The following is a 25,007-nucleotide window of genomic DNA, read 5'->3' as shown; positions in this document are numbered from 1 at the left end:
CACCAAGGACCCTAAGGCGGGCCCCTGGATGCTCGTCTGACCGTTGTTAAATATCTAAAACCTCTGAGCTTCAAGGGGCTCTGCCGCCTGGACCACATCAATTGCCTTAAAGAGGGCCCCTGAAAGCTCATCTAACCGTAATTAAATATCTAAAAACCTCTGAGCTTGAGGAGGCTCTGCCCCCTGGACCACATCGATGGCCTTAAAGAGGGCCCTGGATGCTTATCTAACCGTAATTAAATACATTAAACACCTGAGCTTCCGTGGGACCAAAGAACAAGTTAATTGTCGGTCGCTTTAGTTTGACAGTGTAAGCTAGGGTATATGGCCAGCCTTTGATCACGGTGTAGAAATACCACCTTTTCATACCCCGGTTAAACCAACTAGTCTAGACTGACACCAGACAAAAGGGGAAGAAGAAAGAAAAAGAAAGTAGATCGGTCAGTTTAATAGTTTGGCGGTGAAAACTAGGGTAACGCGCCAGCCCTCGTCACGTCACGGTTGAAAGAGCACATCAAAATATATAACCTGGATCAAATTTCTTTCATCACTGATCAGACCAACTGTGTTCCTGTGAGCAAAGGAGGTAAGACTTCTAATTTGATTTAATCATCAATAATAATTTAGAGTCTGTTTTCTTTTAGATATTTAAAAAGAATATGTATATTTACAAAATATTAGATACAAAGTTAATGGTGTTTATCATATTCAAACTAACAAGCAACTTCGTATTGTTCTTAGAAATGCTTTGTAACTGTTGATGTCAGGTTTGTCAAATTAAAGAACCTTTACCCACTTTTTATGCGTTGTTAATAGTTTTTATAGGTTCGGTCACTATATTTGTGTTGCACAAACATTGACCCCAAACCAAGTGCTGCAGCCCACATTCAAATAGTTTCCTTTCCCTTTTTGCTGTTTTCGCTGCTGCCTCTTCTTCTACTACTTCTTTTTCCTCCTTCTGCTTCTTCTCCTTCTTTTCCTACTCATTCTTCTTCTTCTTCCTCTTCTTCTTCTTCTTCTTCTTTTTCTTATTATTCGTATCATTAATGTTGTTATTGTTGATTTGTTGATGTTGGTGGTGTTGATGTTGATTTTACTATTTTTCACCAATATTGTTGTTGTTGAGGTAGAGGGGCGGCGAAGCGTCTGCCTAGTGGGGGCAAACAAACCAGGGAACTTCCTGGAAAAGAAAGGTGCACCTACAGAGAGAAATCTCAAAGCGAAAATATACAATTTTTATTAAATTGGTACATGTTTATACACCTACATTGTGACTAAATTTTCAGGAATAATTTCAATATTTGTTTCTCTCTGTACATGGTCGGAGATACTGCTTAAACATCATTTTTTGCAGTTAGGCTTTATGGTCCGAATATTTGTTTGCGGGAGACCAAAGAAAGCACGATACTCTAGTTGTATACAAACATTAACTGGTGATGATATCATTGTTTTAAATATGAAGGCTAAACAGTTCTACTAATTATTTGTGCAGAGAAAACAAGACGAGGCCTTTGAATACAACGTTTGGCAGCAAACGAGATAACAGAATCAAACAATTTGATTTTAACTTTTGTATAAGTTTTTTACTGTCAAAATATAACCTATATGAATGGGGACAAATATATGTATGGGGAGATTGTAATACCATCAAAACATCACGGCATATGATGCTAGAATGTAAAAAGATAATTGTGTTTTGAAAAATCGTAAAATGTTTGATATATCTTTTATCTATTAGATGATACATAAATGGGAAGACTTTAGTAATTGGATATGATATAGGCAATCAGATAAACATTCTGATTAAATTGGCTGAATATGTTATTTATTAAGAACTACGTTAAACATTTTGAAGAAAAAGAAGGAAAATGAACGATAAAACTCCTTTAACTGGTTTGAAGTATCAATTGATGTCACATTTAAATTCTAAGACAAAAGCAAAGGCTGATGAATAACCGGTAAAAGCTTTGACTGATATGCTAAGATAATGTTTTTTATTTTATAAGTATATATGTTATTGTGAAAGTTGTAGATATGTGAAATAAAGTTCCATAAAAAGGGTTATTAAAATTAAATGGGAGCGGCCGTAATGAGCCAGCCTTGAGAGAAATTTAAGAAATAGTTGCTCTTATTCGTCTTAAATATATAGCGAGACCAAAACCAGACAGACGAAAAAGAAAATATAAAATGTTGATTATTGGGGGTTTGGGGTGATGTAAACTAAGGGATATTGCCTGCCTTTTCCATCGAATTCATGATCTAGATATAATACTATGGCCATTAATACCCTCATTACACCGACGAGACATCTCCTTCTTCTTCTTCTTCTTCTTCTTACAATCATTATCATCCTCATGAGTTGAAATCTTCTTTTAAAACGGTACTAACAGAAGACTTGGCTACGGGTGTTCAGGCATTGGTTTAAGGAGTGGGTTGAGTTCTGACTAGGGTGAAAAGTACCTTCTGACATTTCTTATTCGTTGTATTGTCCTCTGTAGAATAATATGTCTTTGGATTTCCCGAAATTCTTACAAGAATAAAAATAAATGAGCTTGATTTGATTATTTCGCGTTATAAGATAATGAAGCGGATCCTAATCAAATGATTGGTTGAGAGCGCACACCTGACCAGGCATTTTCTTTGTCTAAACACATAATTTTACTAATGACCCGTCATTAGTAAAATCATGTTATTAAACATCATTTTATGAAACAAATAAAATATTATCTTATAAAACTAATAAAACACATCATTTTGTTCGGGTATTAGTAAAATTACCCATGTACCTTCGAAACAGTCCAAACACCCTCGGATATCGCCTCGGGCGTGTTAGACTGTTCCAAAGGTACCTTAAAGATACTATGTCCCTTTTGCAGCCAACCTCAAATTCTGTAGAACTTTGCAGGAACTATGAATATATCATGTATGTTCTATCTGTGAAATTTAAACGTTAGCATTGTCCTAATATTCAAATTATGCAAGGAAACCCGTTTACTTGCTAGACTTCGCTGTCAGACACTATTGAGTGACGGATTTGCTTTTTTCTTCTTTGGTTATAACATACATAAAATGAGCAGGGCTCAAATTAATTTTTTGTCCGCGGCGGCTCTTCCCCACCCCCCCCCCCCCCCAAAAAAGCCCCCGTGAGCCTTCTCACGGGGGCTCTTTTAGTACTGACGGGGGCTCTTTTTTATACAAATATCCATTGAATTGGTACCTATGATACTCCTCAATTTTTTGCTATTTCATCATTATCATTTTAATCAGCATTTTCCCTCTTACAAATTTACAAGCTATATAGCTGTTACTGACTTTCATCCCCTGATGACATTCTCTCGATTTTTTCCCGTTCTGCACATTATTTCCTCCTCAGTATTCGGAGCAACCTTTACTTTCTTTCTTAACTGAGCCGCGTAGCGGCGAGGCGATTTTGTGTGTGTGCTATTTTGGACAGGCGCGGATCCGCGGGCCAATTCTACCGGCCCGCCCCCCCCCCCCCCCTAGCCTCCCAAACCGGTAAGAAAAATAGGATAGTAACGTAAATTTTACCTTAAGAAATGAAATAAAAAACGCCCCCCCCCCCCCTGACCTGCCAGTGACACAAATGCGGCATCAAAATATTTGTGCTTCTCTGACCGTAATTAAATGCCTAAAACCCCTGAATCCCCCCCCCCACACCAATTTACGCTCGCTACCCTCTACCTGATCGTAAATACTTTAGCCCCCCCCACTTTGATAAACGTTCTGCGGGGCCTGTGTATATAATTATACGCATACAACACTGATCTTTATGATGTCTTTAACGTGACATATCTTCTTCTCCCCTTGCAAACGATAAAGAAAACAAGGTCATTAAAAGGGATTAAGCGACAAATAAAGATTGTGATTCAAATTGATGCGAATATTTGTTTGAATAAGCACTGCTATTCACCCGAATCTTCTTTGTAAAAATTGAATTTATTGAAGCATGAAAATTAATAGGTCCATGCGTTTTGTTGCTGTGTTTCTTCTGTTTGCTTGGTTGTTTTCTTCGTTATACATTCACATGATACAAACGTTGTGTAATCGACGTATTGTAAGGCTTTAAACATTTGTTTTCTTCTACTTCCTTCTTTCATTCCCTCTTTCTTTCGGCCTCTTAGTCTAGATCTGTTTTCACCATGGAGACACCACGTAGTGTATGCAGTTGTGTGTTCACCCTCCTCTTCCTATTGCCCGCGCTATCACTGGGCGCTTCTACCAAGCCCGTTCCCGAGCAGGTGAAATACGTCGGCATCTCCTACGATATCATCAAGGGAAACCCCGAGGGTAACCAAAACAATGGAGGGGTCGACCCCGGACTCATGACGACTCGGCGTGTTTTGAAACTCACTTACGACAACGGGAAAGTGACGGCCGACAACGAGTACCGAGTGCCCGACGAAGTGGAATTCGTGCGACGTAGTAGCTCTTACACGTCGCAAGAGAAGGATACGTTTTACGGAACGAAAAGCTACGCCAAGAAGCTTTCCCATCAAGTAAATGTCGATGGTAAGATGCTCGTTTTGTGACCCCATGCTATATCGTGTTGTGATATTTTTTATATTTTCAATCACATCAATGATAATTTATAAAGGCAAATAAAACCTGCCCAATGTGTTAGGCCTGCGTTTCAAGGATACATTTTTTGTAATTATTAGTACTTACAAACAAGTTTTTACGCATGCGCCTTTATTTGTATAAATACATTTATAACTAAATTTAAGGTATTCATGGGGGTCCTGCATAAATATAACGTACACAATTTTCTTGGACGGTGCGGACTATTTAACATGACTTGTGTCGTTGATTGAATGGTCCTTTTTCGTGATTTAGTCGGGTTTGGTACGCGGATCTTTGTTGGCTGCCTCGTTACGGGTTTATTCTTTCGCCTGCTATGGGTGATTGTGTTTCGGTGGTTGGGTGAATGGCGTACGTTCTTTGTTGCTAGGTGAGACAAGCATTAATGCCTTTCCTGCCTGGCGGCACGAAGTGTGTGCGGTTTGCTTTCTGGCTGTCGGGATGCAGTTATTCGTGGCGGGTGGGTTGGATGGTTTTGTGGCGGGGCGCTCGTCTGGGCTTCGTGCATTGGATTCGGTTTCGTGTGTTCTTTAATTATATGCCAACAAGGTTCTGGCTCGTACATACAGCTGCTCGTACTCTGACTGATGTCAATATCTCTCATAATTTGTTTAGTCTAATCACGAGTGCAAATTGGACCTTTCCGTTGGTTAAGTTTAGGATATTTTTTTTATTTTTTTTTTTAAAGAAAGTTTTACATATTACGTTACATGAGGTTATTTAAAAACATAAATGATATTGCATGTTTAAAGTGCGCATTAGATTGAGTTTAATCTCTATACCTTTTTTCTTTTAAATTAGATTCTCTATTTGAATAGCTGTATTAATGTTCCATGGGCTACAAACACTTTGCTTTTGAGACCTGCAAGTGATTATGACTATGTTGCCATTTTTACCTTTACTTATGTTTTCTTACTACATTTTTTTTTCAGCACTAGCACAACCATGTACACAGGAACGTACACATGTTCACAAAATTACATGCACAGACTCACACTTTCACACATAGACACAAACTCACACAGCGTGCTCTCTGTGGCTTTTCTTGTATATTTGAGATATTCCAGAATTCTGAATGATTTTTCCTAACGCAAATTTTGACCAAGGTTTGAGAAATGTTGAAAGTAAGTATTATACAGCAGAAGAACTTAATTCTAGTTTTAATTCATCCAATAATAACGATCAAATGTACGGTGACTCAAACTCCATGAATCTTCAAGCCAATCCTGACTTCAGCCTATTTCACGTTAATAGTAGAAGTATGAATAAGAATTTTGAGTCCGTACAAGAACTTTTTACAATTAAATAACTTCCAGTTTTCCAGAATAGGCTTATCTGAAACTTGGCTCCATAAAAATTCCCCACCTCTATTTAATATACCAAACTATCACATGTTTCGTTCTGATCGTGACCATGGTAGAGGGGGCGGAGTAGCGCTATACATACATAATAATTTTAAAATTAAAGTTAGGTCTGACTTACACACTGAAGGTGCTGAAGATTTATATATTGAAATATTAAATGATAAAGCCAAAAACATAATAGTTGGCATAATGTATAGACCCCCTAATCATAATGTAGAAATTTTCTTGAACAATTTTGATAGATGTCTTGATACTGTTTCCCAAGAAAATAAAGAAGTTTATATAATGGGCGATTTTAACGTTAATCTTTTAAATTCTGATGATAACCACATTGTGAAATGTATTAGTACACTGCAATCTTACGCATTTAACTCACATATTGATAAACCAACAAGAATTTCATGTATTTCTCAAACTCTCATTGACAATATTTTTTTCGAATGTAGCTCATAACAATTTTACAAATGGTCTGTTATATTACGATATCTCTGACCATTTACCGATATTTATTATTTCTAAAGTTCACCTTGTTAAAAAAATGACTAAAAATAATTGTGCAATGCATAGAAAACAGACAAAACATAATATTGAATCATTCAACTTTGATTTAACCAAAGAAGAATGGGTCGAGGTATTAAGTGCATCTGACGTAAATGTAGCATATGAAAAATTTCTAGAAACTGTATTACATTATTATCATAAGAATATACCCCTTGTCAAAATTAAAAAAAAGGTAAAAAGGCCAAACAACCAGGGATTACTAAGGGTATTTTGCGTTCCATAGTCGCCCGTATTAAGTTGTACAAGGAAGCCCTTACAAGTCAATGTAACGACAAGCTTAAGAAGTATAAAACGTATAGAATCATTTTACATCTCTTATACGATTGTCCAAGAAGTTATATTATTCTAACAACATAGAAAGTAATAAAAGTAACAATAATTTATTATGGAAAACTGTACAGGAACTCTTAGGCAAGAAAAATACAGAAAGTAATAAATGTTTCTTAATTAATGAACAACAACTAACAGATCCAATTAAAACTTCAAAAGCTTTTAATGAGTATTATATAGATGTAGGCCCTAATTTAGCAGCTAATATTGATTCAGGTGACATGGACTACAATAAGTCCTTGAATTTCCCACGTGAAAATTCATTATTTCTTACTCCAACCAATGATTATGAAATTATTAATGTAGTTCAACACCTTAATTCTACAAAATCTAGTGGCCATGATAGTATAAGTGTTCACTTATTTAAACAAATAATCTTTAATATCGTAACCCCCCTGACATATATATTTAATTTATCAATTTCAACGGGTGTATGCCCACATTTGCTTAAAATCGCTAAAGTGATTCCTATTTATAAAAAGGACGATTCCTCAGAAATAAGTAATTATAGGCCAATTTCATTATTACCAAGTATCTCTAAAATTCTCGAAAAAATAATATATAAAAGACTTAACACTTTTTTACAAAAAAATAATTCATTGATTCCTAACCAGTTCGGATTTAGAATTGGTCATTCTACCGATTACGCAATTTTGCATATGTATGATAAAATAATTGAGGCTTTTGCAAACAGTGAACATATTGTTGGAGTATTTATGGACTTGTCAAAAGCTTTTGATACGATTGATCATAAAATATTAATTCATAAATTACAATACTATGGCGTAAGAGGTCATGCTCTTTCATGGTTTACTAATTATTTATAAGACAGACAACAATATGTATCTTTCCAAAATCATGAATCAACAAAATTAACAATTAAATGTGGAGTACCGCAAGGATCTATATTGGGTCCATTGCTTTTTATTATTTATATAAATGATATTATTGAAACCTCTTTACTTTTAAATGTTATCATCTTTGCTGATGATACGAGTATTTCTTATTCCCATAAAAAACTTTGATACGCTCATAACGCGGTTAAACTGTGAATTAATGAAAATTTCTAGGTGGTTTAAATCTAATAAATTGTCATTAAATCTTAGTAAAACAAATTTCATTCATTTTAAACAGACCAACATACATGATATAAGAAATTGTAATATTGAGATTAATGGCTTGCCTTTCATTAAAAAACAATCTGTTAAATTTTTAGGAGTCACTATTGACTCTCATCTAAATTTTAATGAGCATATACGTAATATCCATACATCAATATCAAGGAATATTGGAATACTGTATAAGTTAAAAAATATTCTTTCTGAAAGATCTATGATTATATTATACAATTCTCTAATTTTATCACATGTGATATATTGTAATATTGTATGGGGTAATTGTAGTTTAACAAGAATTAATTCCTTATTTTTGCTTCAAAAGATAGCGATTCGTATGATCACTAACTCACATTATATATCACATACGGAACCTTTATTTCAGCGTTTAAAAACATTAAAAATACAAGATATTCACATTTTCAGACATGCATTTTTATGTATAAATATTCTCATAATCAACTACCATCCCTATTTCACAATATTTACAGTTTTAACTCAAACATTCACACATACCCCACCCGTTGTTCAACAAATTATCACTTAGAAAATCCTAAAATACTTTTAGCACAAAAATCAGTAAGACATCATGGACCAGATGTTTGGAACTCCTTACCAAATTCAATAAGGCATTGTTCATCTCAGTTCAGTTCAGTTTATTGAATTCCATCTTTAAAAACATTTTTACAAAGTAAAAACATACAATTTCATGTACAATATAATACATAAATTGGGATAGTATATACATGTGAAATGAATTAATACAAAACAGAATAAGGCACAGCTGTAAAAAAAACCAAGAAAAGGTTTTGTCTGGACAGCTTCCTATCAAATTAGATATAATAAACATAGTAAGAAAACAAGTAGCAAGTAAAGTTTCGGATAATATCATTCAGAAATTGCATAACAACCGGCACAAACCCAGTACATGATATACAACATGGTAGGATGAAAAAGTGAGAAGATAGCAAAGGAGAAGAAAGAAAGAGAGAGAGAGTGAAAGAGAGAGGGGTAACAAGCTAGATAAATACATTCAATGAGAGTCATGCGCAATCAAGAAACTTTTGAGATTACGTTTAAAACTGTTGTAAAATGAGATTGAAGTTATATTAGTTGGAAGCAAGTTCCAAATTTCAGGTGCATGATGTCTGCAAGAATATGATGCAAAATTTGTATTAACACACCATCGGTGATATTTCTTCTTATTTCTAGTATTATGGTTATGTATTGTACTGTTTGTTATAAACATATCGGATAACTTTTCAGGAAGCAGACTTTTTTCCTTCTTAAATATAAGTATAGCACACAAATATTCATTTAACTGGTATACATTCAATATATTAAGTTGTTTAAAAAGTGGTCTTGAATGAGATTGATAATGAGATAGCGTTATATTTCTTACAACCCTCTTTTGTAGAATATATAAACGATGCAGTTTGGTTGGGTATGTGTTTGCCCAAACAATGTTGCAATAACTAAGAAACGGTAATATAAGTGTATTGTATAACATAAGAAGAACAGATTGAGGCAAAGTATGGCGGAGTTTGCTGATGACACCAGTATTCCTGGACATTATCTTATTAATATGGGATATATGTGTTTTCCAGGATAAGCTTTCGTCAATAAAAATACCCAAGAACTTGGTATTAGCAACACGATTAAGAAAATTATCATCCATTTTTATTTGATATGAATTGAGGAGCTCTGTAGAAACCGGTTTATATTTGGAATGAAAATATATAAAATTTGACTTTCCAGCATTCAAGATTAATTTATTGCATTTAAACCAATTCGATACTTTCCGCAATTCAATATTTAACGTGCTATATAAAGATCCAATGTCATTTGAGGTGTAGAGGATATTGGTGTCATCAGCAAAAAGAATGAATTTCAATTTATCAGAACAATATGGAAGGTCATTAATATAAAGTAAAAACAGAAGGGGCCCCAGGATTGACCCCTGGGGCACACCACATGAGATTTCCGAATAATCAGATAAAACACCATTAAATGATACACATTGAGTTCTATTATGTAAATAACTTTTGAACCAGAGGAGTGGTAAACCTCTTATCCCATAACAGGCAAGTTTGGATAATAATATAGAGAAATCAATTGTATCAAATGCCTTGCTTAAATCTAAGAAAACACCAATAGCATGCAATTTTTTATTAAATACACTAATTAAATAATCTTGAAGATCAATAACAGCCATTTCTGTCGACACATGCTTTAAAAAACCATACTGACTATCATTCAAAATAGAATTTGTGCATAAATAGCTATATATACGATTATAGACGAGCCTTTCTAAGATTTTTGAAAAATAAGGAAGTATAGATATAGGCCTATAATTATCAACATTATGAATATCACTTTTTTTATGAACAGGTACAACTTTTGCAATTTTCAATCTAGAGGGAACAACTCCAGTAGAAATCGATAAATTGAAAATATAACACAATGGTGTAACAATATAGTGTATTACATTCTTTATGACATCAGGATTGAATTCATCAATGCCACAACTATTTGTACAATTCAATTTCTTTACTACATCAATAATTTCATTTTCAGATACAGCTTTAAAATATACAGAATTGGAATTTTGCTTTGGTAAAAATTTGGCAAATTTGTCAGTATTGCCTAAGGATAAGGAATTTTTCAAAGATGGACCAATATTTACAAAAAAATTGTTAAAATGATTGGCAATATCTTTAGAATTAGATATTTGTTTCCCATTTACATTTATGAAATTAGGTAAGGCATTGTGAGATTTACCCAGGATACCATTGATTAATTGCCATGTTTTTTTCATATTTCCCTTTATTGCATAAAATTTCATCTTGTAGTAGTCTTTACGTGCAAGTTTTAATAACTTATTAGTGTAGTTCCGTAATTGAACGTATTTCCTCTTGTTATTTTCTGTAGGTGAATGACAATACCTTCTATATACTTTATTTTTATTCCTTATCTTTTTATACAAGTCAAATGTAATCCACGGTTTTCTAATCTTTTTACGAACAGATTTAAAAGTTTTCTTTACAAATGCTCTGTTATAAAGTAATGATAAAGTTGTCGAAAACTTTTCAAAAGCTACGACTACATCGGTATAATTAAAAATATTCCAGTCATTACGTAACAAATCCTCTTTGAAAACATTAAGAGATACATCATTGATAATACGAGTATTATATACAGAAATGTTATAGATAAGAAACTGTTTTTGTGTTATTTGAAATATTGGGAAATGATCAGATATATCATTATAAAACAAACCAGAAGAAACATTTAGATCAAAGTTATTTGTAAATATGTTATCAATAAGGGATATTGATCTGTCAGTCATTCTTGAAGGCTTATCAATTAAAGGAATAAAAAAATTTGAATGTATTGCGCTCAAGAAATTACATACAGCATTGCCAGTATATTTCATAAGATCAATGTTAAAGTCGCCCATTATATAAACCTGTTTATGTTCAGTATTAGTTTTCTGTAAACAATTTTCAAAGACAGGGATGAAATCATTGATATTTGATTGAGGTTTCCTATATATAACACCTACAATAATATTCTTATGTCTCGGCAAATTGATTTCAATAAACAGTGATTCATAATCGCATGAGAGGTAAAATATATCATTGCGTATTACATATTCAAAATTGTCAGCGACCAACAGACCAACACCTCCACCCTTTCCTTCTTGGCGATCAGAATGTATAAAAGAATAATCAGACACATTAAATAATAGTGGCGTACTGTCATTAATCCAAGTTTCAGAGAAACCATAAACAGAGAAATCTATACATAAAGTAGAGATGAAATTGGATATAGCATTAAAGTTTTTGTTCAAACTACTATGTTTGTTTATTCTTTTAAAGCATCTCTCAAAAAAACTCTTATATCGAAGTATCTACATAACTGATTTCAACATGCAGTAGGCAATTGTCAAATTTTGGTCACATTGAAACTCAGTTTTGCAAATTTTGTTTTCTATTTCGTATTCTTAGTTTCCTTTATTGTAAAGGCTATATTTGTTTCCACTCCACTATACCACACAGAGCTACGTGCACTTCCACTATTCGTTACAAACACATACAAACAAGCACGCTCGCGTGCACACGCACACACACACACACACACACACGCACGCACGCACACACACACACACGCACCCATAATATATATATATATATATATATATATATATATATATACACACACACTTGCACAACACACACACACTCATACACAAAGATCGTTTGAACACTTTTTCTTTTTAAGGTTTACCTTAAGATTTTTTTTTTTTTTTTTTTTTTTAGGCCGCCATCCTTGTCAAGCTTTGCTTATGATTGCGGTCTCCTGCACTTTTCCAATTGAAAAGTTCGGATAATACTTTAAATTTATGATTTATATGTTATGGAAATATTAAGTTTTGTTATTATATGTACATATATTATGTAAAAAAAACATTTTGACATGAAGAAATTATTGTTTGTTTATGTTGTATTATACCTTGCATTTATATGTTCTTTGTTATACTTATTGTTATTTTATATGGAAAAAATGCAGAAATCAAATCAAATCAAATCAAATCAAATACCCGTTTCACATGTTGCGTCATTTTGATCGCGCTATTATCTGCGTTAATCAAGCTTTCAATCAAGTTGGCAAAGCTGCGTTTATAGTCGCCAACGCTGTCCTGTGTTAGGCAGATGTCATTTCGTGCTTGATTAGTGGGCATGTTACAAAGGCGATGAAATTCATCAAATCGCCAGGCTAAATGTATAATCTATTGCCTCACTCTAAACCACGCGCATGGTTTTATTTTGATGACAGATGCAGCGATACAAAAATAAAGGAATCTGTCGCTTGTAAACAAAATAAGACGCCATTGTATATTCAGCTGCACACTGGGGTATGTTCGGCGTTTCAAGAGGGAGCAAATGCTGTCCTTAATATCATTCCGGGGGTTTTTCAATTTGAAAGTCTGGTTTCGTTGATTGTTAATTAACCCCTATCCTGTGTATTTACAAGCAAAAGATTTTAGTTATCAGAATCGGGTCATATCCCTTTTTGAATGGTTTGACATGCCATTACATTTATATACACTAAACTCATTATAATTTGAGAAATAATAGCTTTGCAATTATATTCATTCTCTATGGGATGTCGTCTGCTTGGGCAGTGTTGTTCCATATAGTGACGTCATTAAAACATCGTTATTTTTCCGGCGAATCTATCGTATATCCCAGCTGCTATGGAGGTGGTTCTATTTGTATTTTTTATAAATCACCCGATATGTAGTTGACCTAAAACTTGTCCGATGGCCATCTAGTGATACATTAGTTGACATATTTGTGATCTTCTTTGAATTTCACCTTTAAAGCTTCTCACCTTTTATATATTCCATTAATATGGCAATCTACATGACTCAACGAATATAGCATCAATCAATAATTGTTTTCTTTTTGTCCCTTTCATTCTCCCTTTTCACTCTTTAGTTGACGTTCAAGCTGTCTTCGCTAGCTTCCAGTTTGCTGCCAGCCACGGTAAGAAGGATATCCTTACTCGTTAATTCTAATGGGGGGGGGGGGTGGGGGTGGGGGGGGGGGGTTGTCGGTCTTGCTATTTGGGGACGAAATGTTTACAGTTGGGCCCATCGACAATCATTTTGGGATTTAACTTTCTATCCGATTTTTTATTGCGCCCTGGGACGGTTCCACGATTTTGTAAAAATGGCGAAGGATTTCTGACAAGCAAAAAAAAGAGGAGAAAAGGACGTTTTTTTTTAAAAAATCCTCTTACAAGGAATCTATTGTTTTAAATCATGATACGATAAACATATTACAAGGATCATATGATTGAACAAATTCAAGAACTATTTACGATAATACATGTGTTCGAAACAGTTTTTACTCAGTGAATTTCATATTCTTCAGAATTTTGTTAATCTTATAAAATGTTCCTTTGAGAGTTTCTGTTGTGTTCTCTTTACGAGGTACATGCAAGCGCGGATCCAGTGGGGGTGGCCGAGCGGGCCTCGGCCCCTGACCAAAAAAAAAGAGAAAGACGGGCCAAAAAAAAAAATTGTGATCAGAAAATTACCTTTTCTTTTTTGCTCAAGGGGGGGGGGGGTGTTAAGTTTTTTTTAAAAGCTCTCACTACCGGCCGGCACGAATTTGAAATTTTCAGGGTCAAGATAGAAGAAAAAGAAAATTACTGCTCAAGTGCTCACTACCCCCCCCCCCCCCCCCCCCCCCACTGAGCGAAATATCGGCCGACACGATTTTCAAATTGATTTCAAATTTGGGCCTCCCCCCCCCCTAAGAAATCCTGGATCCGCGCCTTGGTAAATGTAGGCCAATTTCAAATTAGCTATGACATCTTTTTGAAATTTGCAGACCTCATGATCATAATGGAAAGCAGCTTATATTTGTGAATTCTAGAGATTGTTATAAAACCTTCTTCAGAATAGGGTTATGCAGATGACCAGTATTCGAAATATGCATACTTCTTTTACATTTAAGAATAAATAAACAATGCCTTGTACATAAAATAATGAAACTTTCGAAACAAAACACAGTAATGTAGTCCTTAAAAAGAAACCACAGGGGCTAAGTATTAATCAAATGTGCAAAAATGTATCTTTAATTAACACTTCATATTTGTTATGCTTGCAGAATACCAGTCCATCAAGAATGATGAAAGTACCAAGGGTTACGTGTACTTCTCAGAGCAAACGATCCAGAACTACGGCAGTATTCGCTACCTGACGACCCTGGCCAACACTGACGGGTTCGAGCCCAGTCGAGAGTTCCGTGTTGCCGCCTGCGGTCTGCCCACTACCTATGAAAGAGAGGCCTACATGACATTCCTCTCCGACTGGGGAACGGTAAGGATTTCCTCACCTTTAATAAGGATGACGGTGATGACGATGATGATGATGATGACGACAATGATCAAAACAACAACAACAACATCAACAACAATAATAATGATAATAATAATAATGTTATAATGAAAATGTTAATAATAATAATATTAATAATAATCGTAATAAGAATAATAATAATAATTAAACTAATAATGATAATGATAATTGTAATAATTACAATAGTAATCATCATCATCAGCATTATAAAAAAATGATTATACAGATAATAATAACAATAACAATAATTGAAATAATTATGATAATCATAATAATAATCATCATCATAATAATAATTATAATGATAGTAATAATATTATTATTATTCTAGAACCGAACCGCGCCTGCCTTTGGAATGTTTGGCTAGACATTACACTAGTCTCTCTCCATCAGGTGTAGGAAATGGATAGTAAATGAACGAGCCAAGATTCACAGCAATACTTAATATAATTATATACATTGTTGGTCATAATGGTGGAATAATTATTTTTACCCCAATTTATTGAATGATTTTGACAATGATTTATTCCTAATAGATCTAGATAATAGTATACATTTTCAGATTTTATTGAATGACAATTGTGGAGTGTTCGTTTTGCAAGACTACTAAAGCATGTGTGTGCTACTATGCTAAACAACTAGGGGACCTACATCATTAAGTCATAACTGACAGTAATGGGGATTAATGCCTCATAAAAGGGCACTAATACCAGGATCAAAACCGTGTCGATGTGCTTTATTAGTGCCCTTTTATGAGGTATTAATCCCCATTACTATCAGTTAAGACTTAAGAAAGTAGGTTCCCTAGTTGATTAGCATTGTAGCACACTCATGCTTTAGCAGTCACGCAAAACAAACACTCCCCAATTGTCATCAAATAAAATCTGAGAATTTATACTATTATCTAGATCTATTAGGAATAAATCATTGTCAAAATCATTCAATAAATTGGGGTAAAAATAATTATTCCACCATTATGACCAACAGTGTATATTGATCATTTTGATTTCAGTTCGTGTAACTGAACTGTCAATAACCGTATCAGGACACCTACCCCCTGGGCATCCACCCCCGGATAACCACCCTCAGTCATCTACCCCCTAGGACAACTATCCCCTAGGGCAACCACCTTCTAGGACGACTACCCCACAAGACAACCACCCCCGGACAACTACTCCCGGACAACTACCCTCTAGGACAACTACCCCTGGACAACTATCCTAGGGGGTAGTTGTCTGGGGATAGTTGTCCGGGGGTAGTTGCCCGGGGGTAGTTGTCCTGGGGTTAGTTGTGCGCTAGTTAGTTGTCCGGGGTTAGTTGTCCTAGGGGGTAGTCGCCACAGGGGGTGGTTGTCCGGGGTAGTTGTCCTGGGGGTAGTCGTCCTAAAGGGCGGTTGCCCTAGGGGGTAGTTGTCCGGGGGGATTTGTCCGTGGGGGTAGTTGTCATAGGGGGTGGTTGTCCGGGGTAGTTGTCCGGGGTAGTTGTCCTAGGGGTAGTCGTCCTAGAGGGCGGTTGCCCTAGGGGGTAGTTCAGGCGCGGATCCACGAGCCCAATTCTTTCGGCCCGGCTATGGCAAGCCCATTGTGTAAAAACTAGATAAACTCAGTTTATCAGAAAAACTGTGTTTATCAATGATAAACTGAGTTTACCAACTGATAAACTGAGTTTTTCTGATAAACTGAGTTTATCAACTGATAAACTCCGTTTATCTGATAAACTCCGTTTATCTGATAAACTCTGTTTATCTGTTGATAAACTGAGTTTATCTGAGAAAAACAGAGTTTATCTAGTTTTTACACAAAGGGCTTGCCATAGCCGGGCCGAAAGAATTGGGCTCGTGGATCCGCGCCTGGGGTAGTTGTCCTAGGGGTAGTTGACTTGGGGTGGTTAACCGGGAGTGAATGTCCAGGGGGTAGGTGTCCAGATACGCTTATTTTTATATGTATATTGATAATTTCGTGTAACCGTCAACAACAGATGGCGGCTCAAAGGACCTCTGATGACGCAAAGCAAAATGCCAGAACGGTCGATTCTAAAATGATTTGTTTTATTTCCAAAAGAAGGGAATACGGAGGTGATACAGACACCTTGATAACTTCCCTTTTTTTAAAGACGTTTGTATCGTTTTCTCTTGTTTTACGAATTTAGCACGTTGTGACGGAAGCTCTAATGGGGTCTCGTTCGGGCACAACCTACCGTGAGGACACGTCATCTTTCATCAAAGATTCCACGCGAGATGTAAGTGATAACGTGAACCATAGCTTATTTAGAGAGATAGTTGTGACAAGCGCACGCGCATACGCGTTTATAATATTTTTCAAATTTTGGAGTGACCTGAATAGTATCTATTTTAACCCCATTGAACGTAGTTTGACCCATGATGTCTATTTATTTTTTCTCGCACGAACAACTGCCACACCTTATCTCGGTCTCTTGTTCTTCAAACAGATGTCTAACAGCGCAAGTGTTGGAGGTAGCTACAAAATCGTCTCTGCATCGTTATCAGTGAATATGGACAGGTTCACCAAGACTGCAGCATCGCAGGAAAAGTTCGGCAAAGTTTACAAAGAGTTCTCAGTGGGCAGCCTGGAGTATAATGGTACGTACGTGCATTTTTGAAAATTGGGAATAAAGCTTAAAGCCATACTGTACTAGAAGCACTATCGCAAAATGCCCTCTAGGGCCATCTCATGTCTCAACTATAGTTCGCTGCTTCCCTAGCTGCGATGTTGGATCTTGCGTCTAGTCCTGTGTCTGCGAAGTGGGAATTAAGGATTGTGTAACGCACTGTTGGCAAGTTGAACATGCGATGGCTCCTGCAATAAACAGAGCGCTAGGGAGGAAGGGTACATCATCAGAGCAGTATTGCTTTAAAGGAACATGATCGCAGCTACTTTCGACAAATCAACCTAAGGCAATTCCAATGGCCTTGTACGTCATTCTTCTAGATGTGCGAATAAAAAAATGATATATTCCTTAATACACCAGTTTACAGTTGTATCAGTGCGCATGCGCAGACAGTTGACCTCGGGTCATTGGCCTTGAAACAGGGCCAATAACCTTTGACCAGTGGTATTTATGCGTAAATTAAGATTGCGCCCATGCAAATTATGATTTGCGCGCACAACGCAGCGCGTAGGCAGTGATATCATCATAATTTGCATGGGCGCAATCTTAATTTACGCATAAATACATGACCTCTAGGTCATTGGCCTTGTTTAAAATGGCGCACACAACTGTAAACTGGTGTATTCGAACCTGATTTCTATGGGGCATTACGATGGCGTATCGAAATTGCTCTTGAGTTGAGTTTTCGGAAGTATTTGCAATTTGGTTTAGGGTTTCAGACAACAATAGCAACAACAACAACGACAACAACAACGGCAGCAGCAGTTGCAACAGCTTCTGGTGTCGGGCTCGTCAATATTACTGTCATCTTCTATAATGGGGCTTTCACATATACACTCCGGGGCCCGTAAGGCGAGTAAAAACAGACATTTTGGGAATTTTCGGCCGGTGTCCGGCCGGTTGACGTAAAGTTCTTACGGGCGCCGGGACATTTTGTTAAGCCGTACGGGCGTCGTGGTGTTGAGTTGGCTGCTCCCAATTCTCCCGGCGTTTTTATCTGACCGTTAGGCCGTAGAAAGTGAGATCTGGCAGTCTTGTAAAGATTGTCTGACATTCAGTGATGCATGCAGAGATTCAAATGAATATGGTATCTAAATGTACTGGGAGTATAACTCTATCAAGATATATCATGAAACCCATGATTAAATATTCATACTTCAAACAATACAAATTTTAAAGAGTTTGACATTTTTTCTGACTCACTCTGTAGTTCAGTGCACCGCACGCGTCTTATTTTTTCGTACCACGGCGAGGCCAGATTCCAGTATGAGCTCATTTTCATACATAACAAGCCATGAGAGCTTGCAAAGAGGTCACAAACAATTCGACTTATTATTTGTTGATTATTTATTGCTTTGCCTCACTTTTTATAAAGGCAAAACAACTAAATAAACTGAGATTTGAACCCTCACGTCAATTCCAAATTCCAAATTCCAAAGTTCTATTAGTAACACGCTGTCCTCACCGATTGAGCTGACGATGAGTTGATGACAGGTTAAATTGTATAATTACTATCACCCTATTAGTCACCCTATCGGATTCCACGTGCGCATGCGCTGGTTTCCTTTCCGAGTGCGCATGCGCAGGTTTACCTCGCGAGCTCAATTTGGCCTCGCCGTGGTGCGAAAAAATAAGACGCTCCCCCGCACGGCACCCAGCCGGGCGCCTTGAGGACCCCGGCACCCTGCACCCTGCCTTACGGGCGCCTTGCATTTCACTCGACCAATTTTCTCCGGGCACCTCCCGGGCGACGAGGAATTTGTGACCACACATGCCGTAGAAATGAAAATCGGACGGTTCCCGTACGGTCTCTAAATCCACGGCAAGCCGCCGGGTAGGGAAAATCGTACGGGGCCCGGTTCATATGTGACCTAGGCATAAAGGCGATGAGGGTATACTGATCGCAACTTCGGCAACCCAGAGCTCGTCCCAGAGCCCATCAACCCTTTCAGCGTTCTTATTCTTTTGAAAGAATAACTTTGTGTAACCCTGTATTTTTTTACCAAAATTTAAGTTTTGTAAGGCAGGAATTTCATGTTACTAATGTGTATTGAATATTTATTGAAATCAGATGAGCTTCAAATATTACTTCCATATATTATGCTAAAATTTTAAACACACTTATATTGAATAATATATCATAATTTGTTTGCATATTTTGTAAGTTGCGAGCAATTAAGCCATCGAATGCCATTCATAATAATTGAAAAAGACATGAATATGAATCATGTCACCTTGCCCGTTTGCGCTCGTAAAATAATGTATGCTTTTTTTCTTCTTTTTTTCTTCTCTTTTTCGTCACCAACTTCCTAAATGTCTCCTAGAACCCATCAGCATAGATCTCATCGGGCTCAATGAAGTGTTGGATTCCAAGTTCTGGACCAGACAGACGGACTATGAAACCAGTGGAGATTGCCCAGCCAACTGGCAAAGAGAAACTATCCAAGCAAACATCTTGACAGCTTTCAATGATTATCCTGCATACAATGATGTCACTCCGAGTGAAGGTAATATATGCAGTGTTATGCTGACGATTTTTCTACTTTGTACACGAGGCATTGTTTGGCTGACGCAAAGAGGTAGGATGTCTAAGCTGTTTGGCTGACGCAAAGAGATATGATGTCTAAATTGTTTAGCTGACGCAAAGAGGTATGATGTCCAAGCTGTTTGGCTGACGCAAAGAGGTAGGATGTCTAAGCTGTTTAGCTGACGCAAATAGGTAGGATGTCTAAGCTGTTTGGCTGACGCAAAGAGGTATGATGTCTAAGCTGTTTGGCTGACGCAAAGAGGTAGGATGTCTAAGTTGTTTGGCTGACGCAAAGAGGTATGATGTCTAAACTGTTTGGCTGACGCAAAGAGGTATGATGTCCAAGCTGTTTGGCTGACGCAAAGAGGTAGGATGTCTAAGCTGTTTGGCTGACGCAAAGAGGTAGGATGTCTAAGCTGTTTGGCTGACGCAAAGAGGTAGGGTGTCCAAGCTGTTCGCCTGATGTAAAGAGGTAGGATGTCTAAGCTGTTTGGCTGACGCAAAGAGGTATGATGTCTAAGCTGTTTGGCTGACGCAAATAGGTATGATGTCTAAGCTGTTTGGCTGACGCAAATAGGTAGGATGTCCAAGCTGTTTGGCTGACGCAAAGAGGTATGATGTCTAAGCTGTTTGGCTGACGCAAAGAGGTATGCTGTCTAAGCTGTTTGGCTGACGCAAAGAGGTATGATGTCTAAAGCTGTTTGGCTGACGCAAAGAGGTAGGATGTCCAACTGTTTGGCTGAGTACGCATGACCGCGTCTGTCGACTGTGGAGTAACACGCCATAGAGAATCATGTAAATACCGAGTACTGAATTCTAATAACACCGTTAAACGCGACGCGATGATGTAGTCAAGGTAAAAAAAGAAAAAATTTACTGGAGTATACTTCAAAACAATTTCATTTTGTAAACTTGACTTTAGTTCAAACCGTTTCCAGCAAAGGATAAATGATACCTTTATGAGCAATATAACAGATTTGATCCCTGTATTTTATTCTCGAATATTGTACTCTGAATCATTTATGATGGCAATGCATGAAATATTGCAAATTAATCGGTAACTTGGTTTATGTGAAAATGTATTTGTAAATTCTGTATGAAATTTGAATCGTATTTGCAGTTTTGGTTTATGAGAGGAACGAATGAAAAACTTGTAACATAAAACAACTTGTTTCTTCCTTGTCGATTTTGGCAGACATTCAGGTAGCAATGACACTGGCATGGCCGGATGGGAAGTACGCTCTTCCAGAGGCGGTGACACTAGCAGGGGATACGTGCCCGACAACAGCATTCACATGGGACTTCGGCATGCTGTACCAGAACACGGACACATCCGGGGTCAATACATGCTCCAGGGGGAATCATCTGACCAACTATTGTGACGATGAGTCCTTGAGGAGCTACTACTGCGTCAAGTCCACCCCGAAAGTTTCAACAACCTCGTGGTCTTGGATGCCTGGTGTGTACTGCATCTACAAAGTTGGCACAACCTGTCCAGACGGTGAGTCTCGTAATGACTATAGTCTAGAATTTGGCCGGTTCTTCATCAAGCCGCCGAAGATAGCGTTATCAACGAGTTCCTAATTATGCTCACCAGCCCAGCCTGAGAACCTATTTTATGGCCGGGCATCTTAATACAATGAACACGCTACCTTCGGCTGGTAGCAAGTAAGTAGGGGGAGGTAGCGTTTGTGTGGTGGAGATCAAAATTTGATAGGCCAGATTCAAGACTACATAATGACATGCAAAAAGAAAAACGGGTGACACTATACAGTTATTATTCTATTGCATGGAAATGTTCATGTACCTACAGCTTTTAATTTCATAACATGTATCCTTGTAGGCTACCTTACACTATATGAAAATCTTAGTTGCCAGGAGTTGTATAAAGGTGGTTGATATCCAAAGACTTTAATTTTTCCAATTGATACTATCTAGATGCAACTCCCTCCTTTTCCCTTTTTAACGCTCTCTCTCTCTCACTCTCTCTCTCTCTCTCTCCCTCTCTTTCATTTTCATATTTTAGGGTTCACGAGTGGTAACATCAGATGGAACGACGTAGCTAGAGTGGTTGACCCGGACTATAACACAATGCCCGCGGGGACCTATACCGGTGGACCAACAGAGATCGAGTACTGTTGCCGTGAAGACGGCAGTGCCATCAACCCAATCATCCTACCAGCGGAGGGCAGCTTTTACCTCATGAAATTCCACGGGGCATGTCAGACGGTAAGTGTCTAGAGGGTCACTTGACTCATCTTCAGATGGCTGACGGTTTGAATCCACATCCGGTGCGAACGTCCTTTGAGGTTTCGAATCTCTGCGCGTTGCGTATCCCTTCGAGGTGCCTGCCAAAACATTACAAAATTAGACAGGAAGTAAACCTGCGATTTCACCTACTGTACTTGTTTTTCGTATATCTTCACAGTGGGTCGCACACATGACTGGTTCTACTGTCTTTTATTTTGGAATGCTGTTCCTCTTGAGGGCCCTGTAATTAATATTACCCAAGCTATCCAGGTACCCAATTATACCTGGTGTAGAATGGCAGATGTGGATTAATATCTTGCCAACAGACGTTAGTGCCGGGCTGGGATTCGAACCCTCAACCCTTAGATTGAGAGTCAAGTGAACGAACCTCTATACCACGACACGTTCACACCTTCTTTCTAGTTTGGTATACTAGACCTGTTTACCTGGCACTTTAAAGGGACTTGGTAAAATTATTCAGAATGATTAGAGAAGATGGTGCTTAAAGGTAGTGGCCTCAATGCTATATTGATGTACAATTAAAGATGGTCTGAAAGTTTGAGTGACAACAGACCATTATTAATGATAAAAATTAGAGAAAAAAAACTGAGATCTGATCTATTCCTCAATTCTCCCGACTATATTATTACAGCTTAATCACAATTTAGGTGAATGTAAATCGTCACAAAGCAATTAATTGGCTCTGTACCATTCAAGACATTTAAGTGTTGACAGATTATTAAAAGTCTGTCTTATGTATTATTTTCAAGGAAAAACGGTTGGGTTGAGAGAATTTACCGTTGGAGGGTGTCGCACAGTGACGCCTTCAAAGAAAACCATAAATATCTTTGTGGTTTCAGAATGTTTTCAGGATTTTTTTTTTTACATCGTAGAGGATTAGTACAGTAAAAGGAATTAAAAATTTGATACACAAATTACGCGGTTTTTTCATCAACCTTCAACAGTGTTACCGAGTCACTTAAAACGTTAATAGAACATGCATTTTGTTTAAAATTGGCTCTCCACATCCAGGGGTTTAATGAGTGCCTGGCAGCATGTATTCCTTGAAAAGGCACGGTGCGCTGATATTCAGTGGCCTCTGTGTCATGAGATACAATATAGGATATTACACTTAAATATGAACAAGGCTTTACAAGTAGTATTGACATTTTTCGTGCAGGTACTTGGCATGACTGTAACGGAGGAATCTCTCGAGTGGGCTACCAAGGAAGCCAATCCCGACACGTGGCAGGATGGCACACATCCTAAACCTGGCAATACGGGCCATAATGTCAAGATCTACTACTGCTTCTACCAGCCAGAAACGGTTGCGAAGAGAGGCCTTGGTCTCCTGGCGGAGGATGCAGGTGAAGTGAAGAAAGAACTAGAAGAAGTCAGAGAGCTCGTCAACTTGCTAGAAAATCAGCTCGATCATAGTAAGAGAGATGCACTTGAGAACAAGGAGACCGAGGACGAGGATAGGAGTGTTGAGTTTGAGGAGGTTGAGTTAAGGGAAGACGACAAGGAGACCGAGGACGAGGATAAGCGCGGTGGGTTGGCGGAGGAGGAGTTAAGGGAAGACGACATGGCGGGTGAAGACGAAGACAAGAAGTTCGAGGAAATAGTTCGGGCTATGGATCTTGTGCTGCGCCTGCGTGAAATGGACATATCTAAGCTAGGGTAATAAAGTCTAAAGCTCTTTGGAAGCGCATATAGATGTTATTTCATAACGTAATATGCGCTATACAAGAACTGAACTATTATTTTTATTATTATTACTCGCAAAAAGGGAAAAGGGTTTTAAAAAAAATTATTTTTTCATGAAAAAATGGTAGTTTTTCAAAATCCTGGTGTACGCGTTTAGGGTTATTTTTTAGTTACGTCAGCTTACTAAGTTACTTTATAAAGAATAGATCAAATTTGAAATGTAAATATTTTTTTCAAAGAAAGGACTTATGATGACTGCGCATTAAACCCATCTGAAAGTGTACAGGTTGATGTGAAAGGTATTACAAAGTTTTCGGAAATTTTGAAAATTGGGTGGATAGTGATTCTTTACAATTTTGATACATTTGGATGCCCCTGTGGATGTATTGTATAAGCACTAGGAAATTTAGCCCCTAAAACACTTTTGCTTTCGAGAAAAATTGAATATAAAAATTTACCGGTGCTCCCGGTAAATTTTGATAAATTTCATATAGCGCCTACGGCCGTACAATAATAGTTGCGACCATGAAAATCTCAGAATATGTAGTTGTGGTATATAATTTCCAAACGGGAATTGCTAATCGGTCGATTTTGGTCAAGAAACATTGTTTTCTGGCTCAATTAATATTTTGACCTTGGGAGGGAGCTATAAAACATAAAGAGTTTTACAAGAGTTTTACATTATTTACAATTTCATAACTGTAGACTCGATATCAACGATCACTGAAGATTGTATAGGATCGTATGCTTCCAATATGTTCATTTGAACCCAATTCATGACCCCATACCAAAACTTTGTTTTACCTTTAATGCTTCTCTATTGAAATGAATGTTTACATCGTGAATTTAATAATAATAATAATAATAATAATAGTTCGTTCATATATATCGCATATCAGGACCGCAGGCCCTCTCAAAGCGCTTTACAGATATATATTTTTGTTTTACATCAGAAGCGCAATTAGATGTATTTGAAATTGTCAACAACTTAA

General features: G+C 37.1%; 1 protein-coding gene across 1 annotated transcript; it reads left to right on the top strand.

Annotated features, from left to right (window-relative positions):
* The first annotated feature begins 436 nt into the window (after positions 1-436).
* Positions 437-24,029, top strand: LOC578659. Its single transcript, XM_778816.5, has 10 exons — positions 437-586; positions 4,143-4,530; positions 13,474-13,521; positions 14,653-14,864; positions 17,052-17,141; positions 17,352-17,502; positions 19,856-20,038; positions 21,254-21,559; positions 22,085-22,287; positions 23,489-24,029. Exons 2-10 carry the CDS (start codon positions 4,161-4,163, stop codon positions 23,990-23,992), a joined length of 2,067 nt encoding a protein of 688 aa, XP_783909.3. The 5' UTR covers positions 437-586; positions 4,143-4,160; the 3' UTR covers positions 23,993-24,029.
* The last annotated feature ends 978 nt before the right edge of the window (positions 24,030-25,007 follow it).

The sequence above is a fragment of the Strongylocentrotus purpuratus genome, unplaced genomic scaffold (assembly GCF_000002235.5).
Source record: "Strongylocentrotus purpuratus isolate Spur 01 unplaced genomic scaffold, Spur_5.0 spur5_contig_816, whole genome shotgun sequence".
Classification (NCBI taxonomy): Eukaryota; Metazoa; Echinodermata; class Echinoidea; order Camarodonta; family Strongylocentrotidae; genus Strongylocentrotus; species Strongylocentrotus purpuratus.
Note: the sequence above shows the minus strand (reverse complement) of the source record. Positions and strands in the feature narration are given on the sequence as shown.

What these genes read in the sequence shown, in the direction of transcription:
- LOC578659 (XM_778816.5), top strand. Translation starts at nt 4,161, where the DNA reads ATGGAGACACCACGTAGTGTATGCAGTTGTGTGTTCACCCTCCTCTTC. An exon ending in CCATCAAGTAAATGTCGATG is followed by an intron (nt 4,531 to 13,473) that starts GTAAGATGCTCG and finishes TTCACTCTTTAG; the next exon opens with TTGACGTTCAAGCTGTCTTC. An exon ending in TGGCACAACCTGTCCAGACG is followed by an intron (nt 21,560 to 22,084) that starts GTGAGTCTCGTA and finishes TTCATATTTTAG; the next exon opens with GGTTCACGAGTGGTAACATC.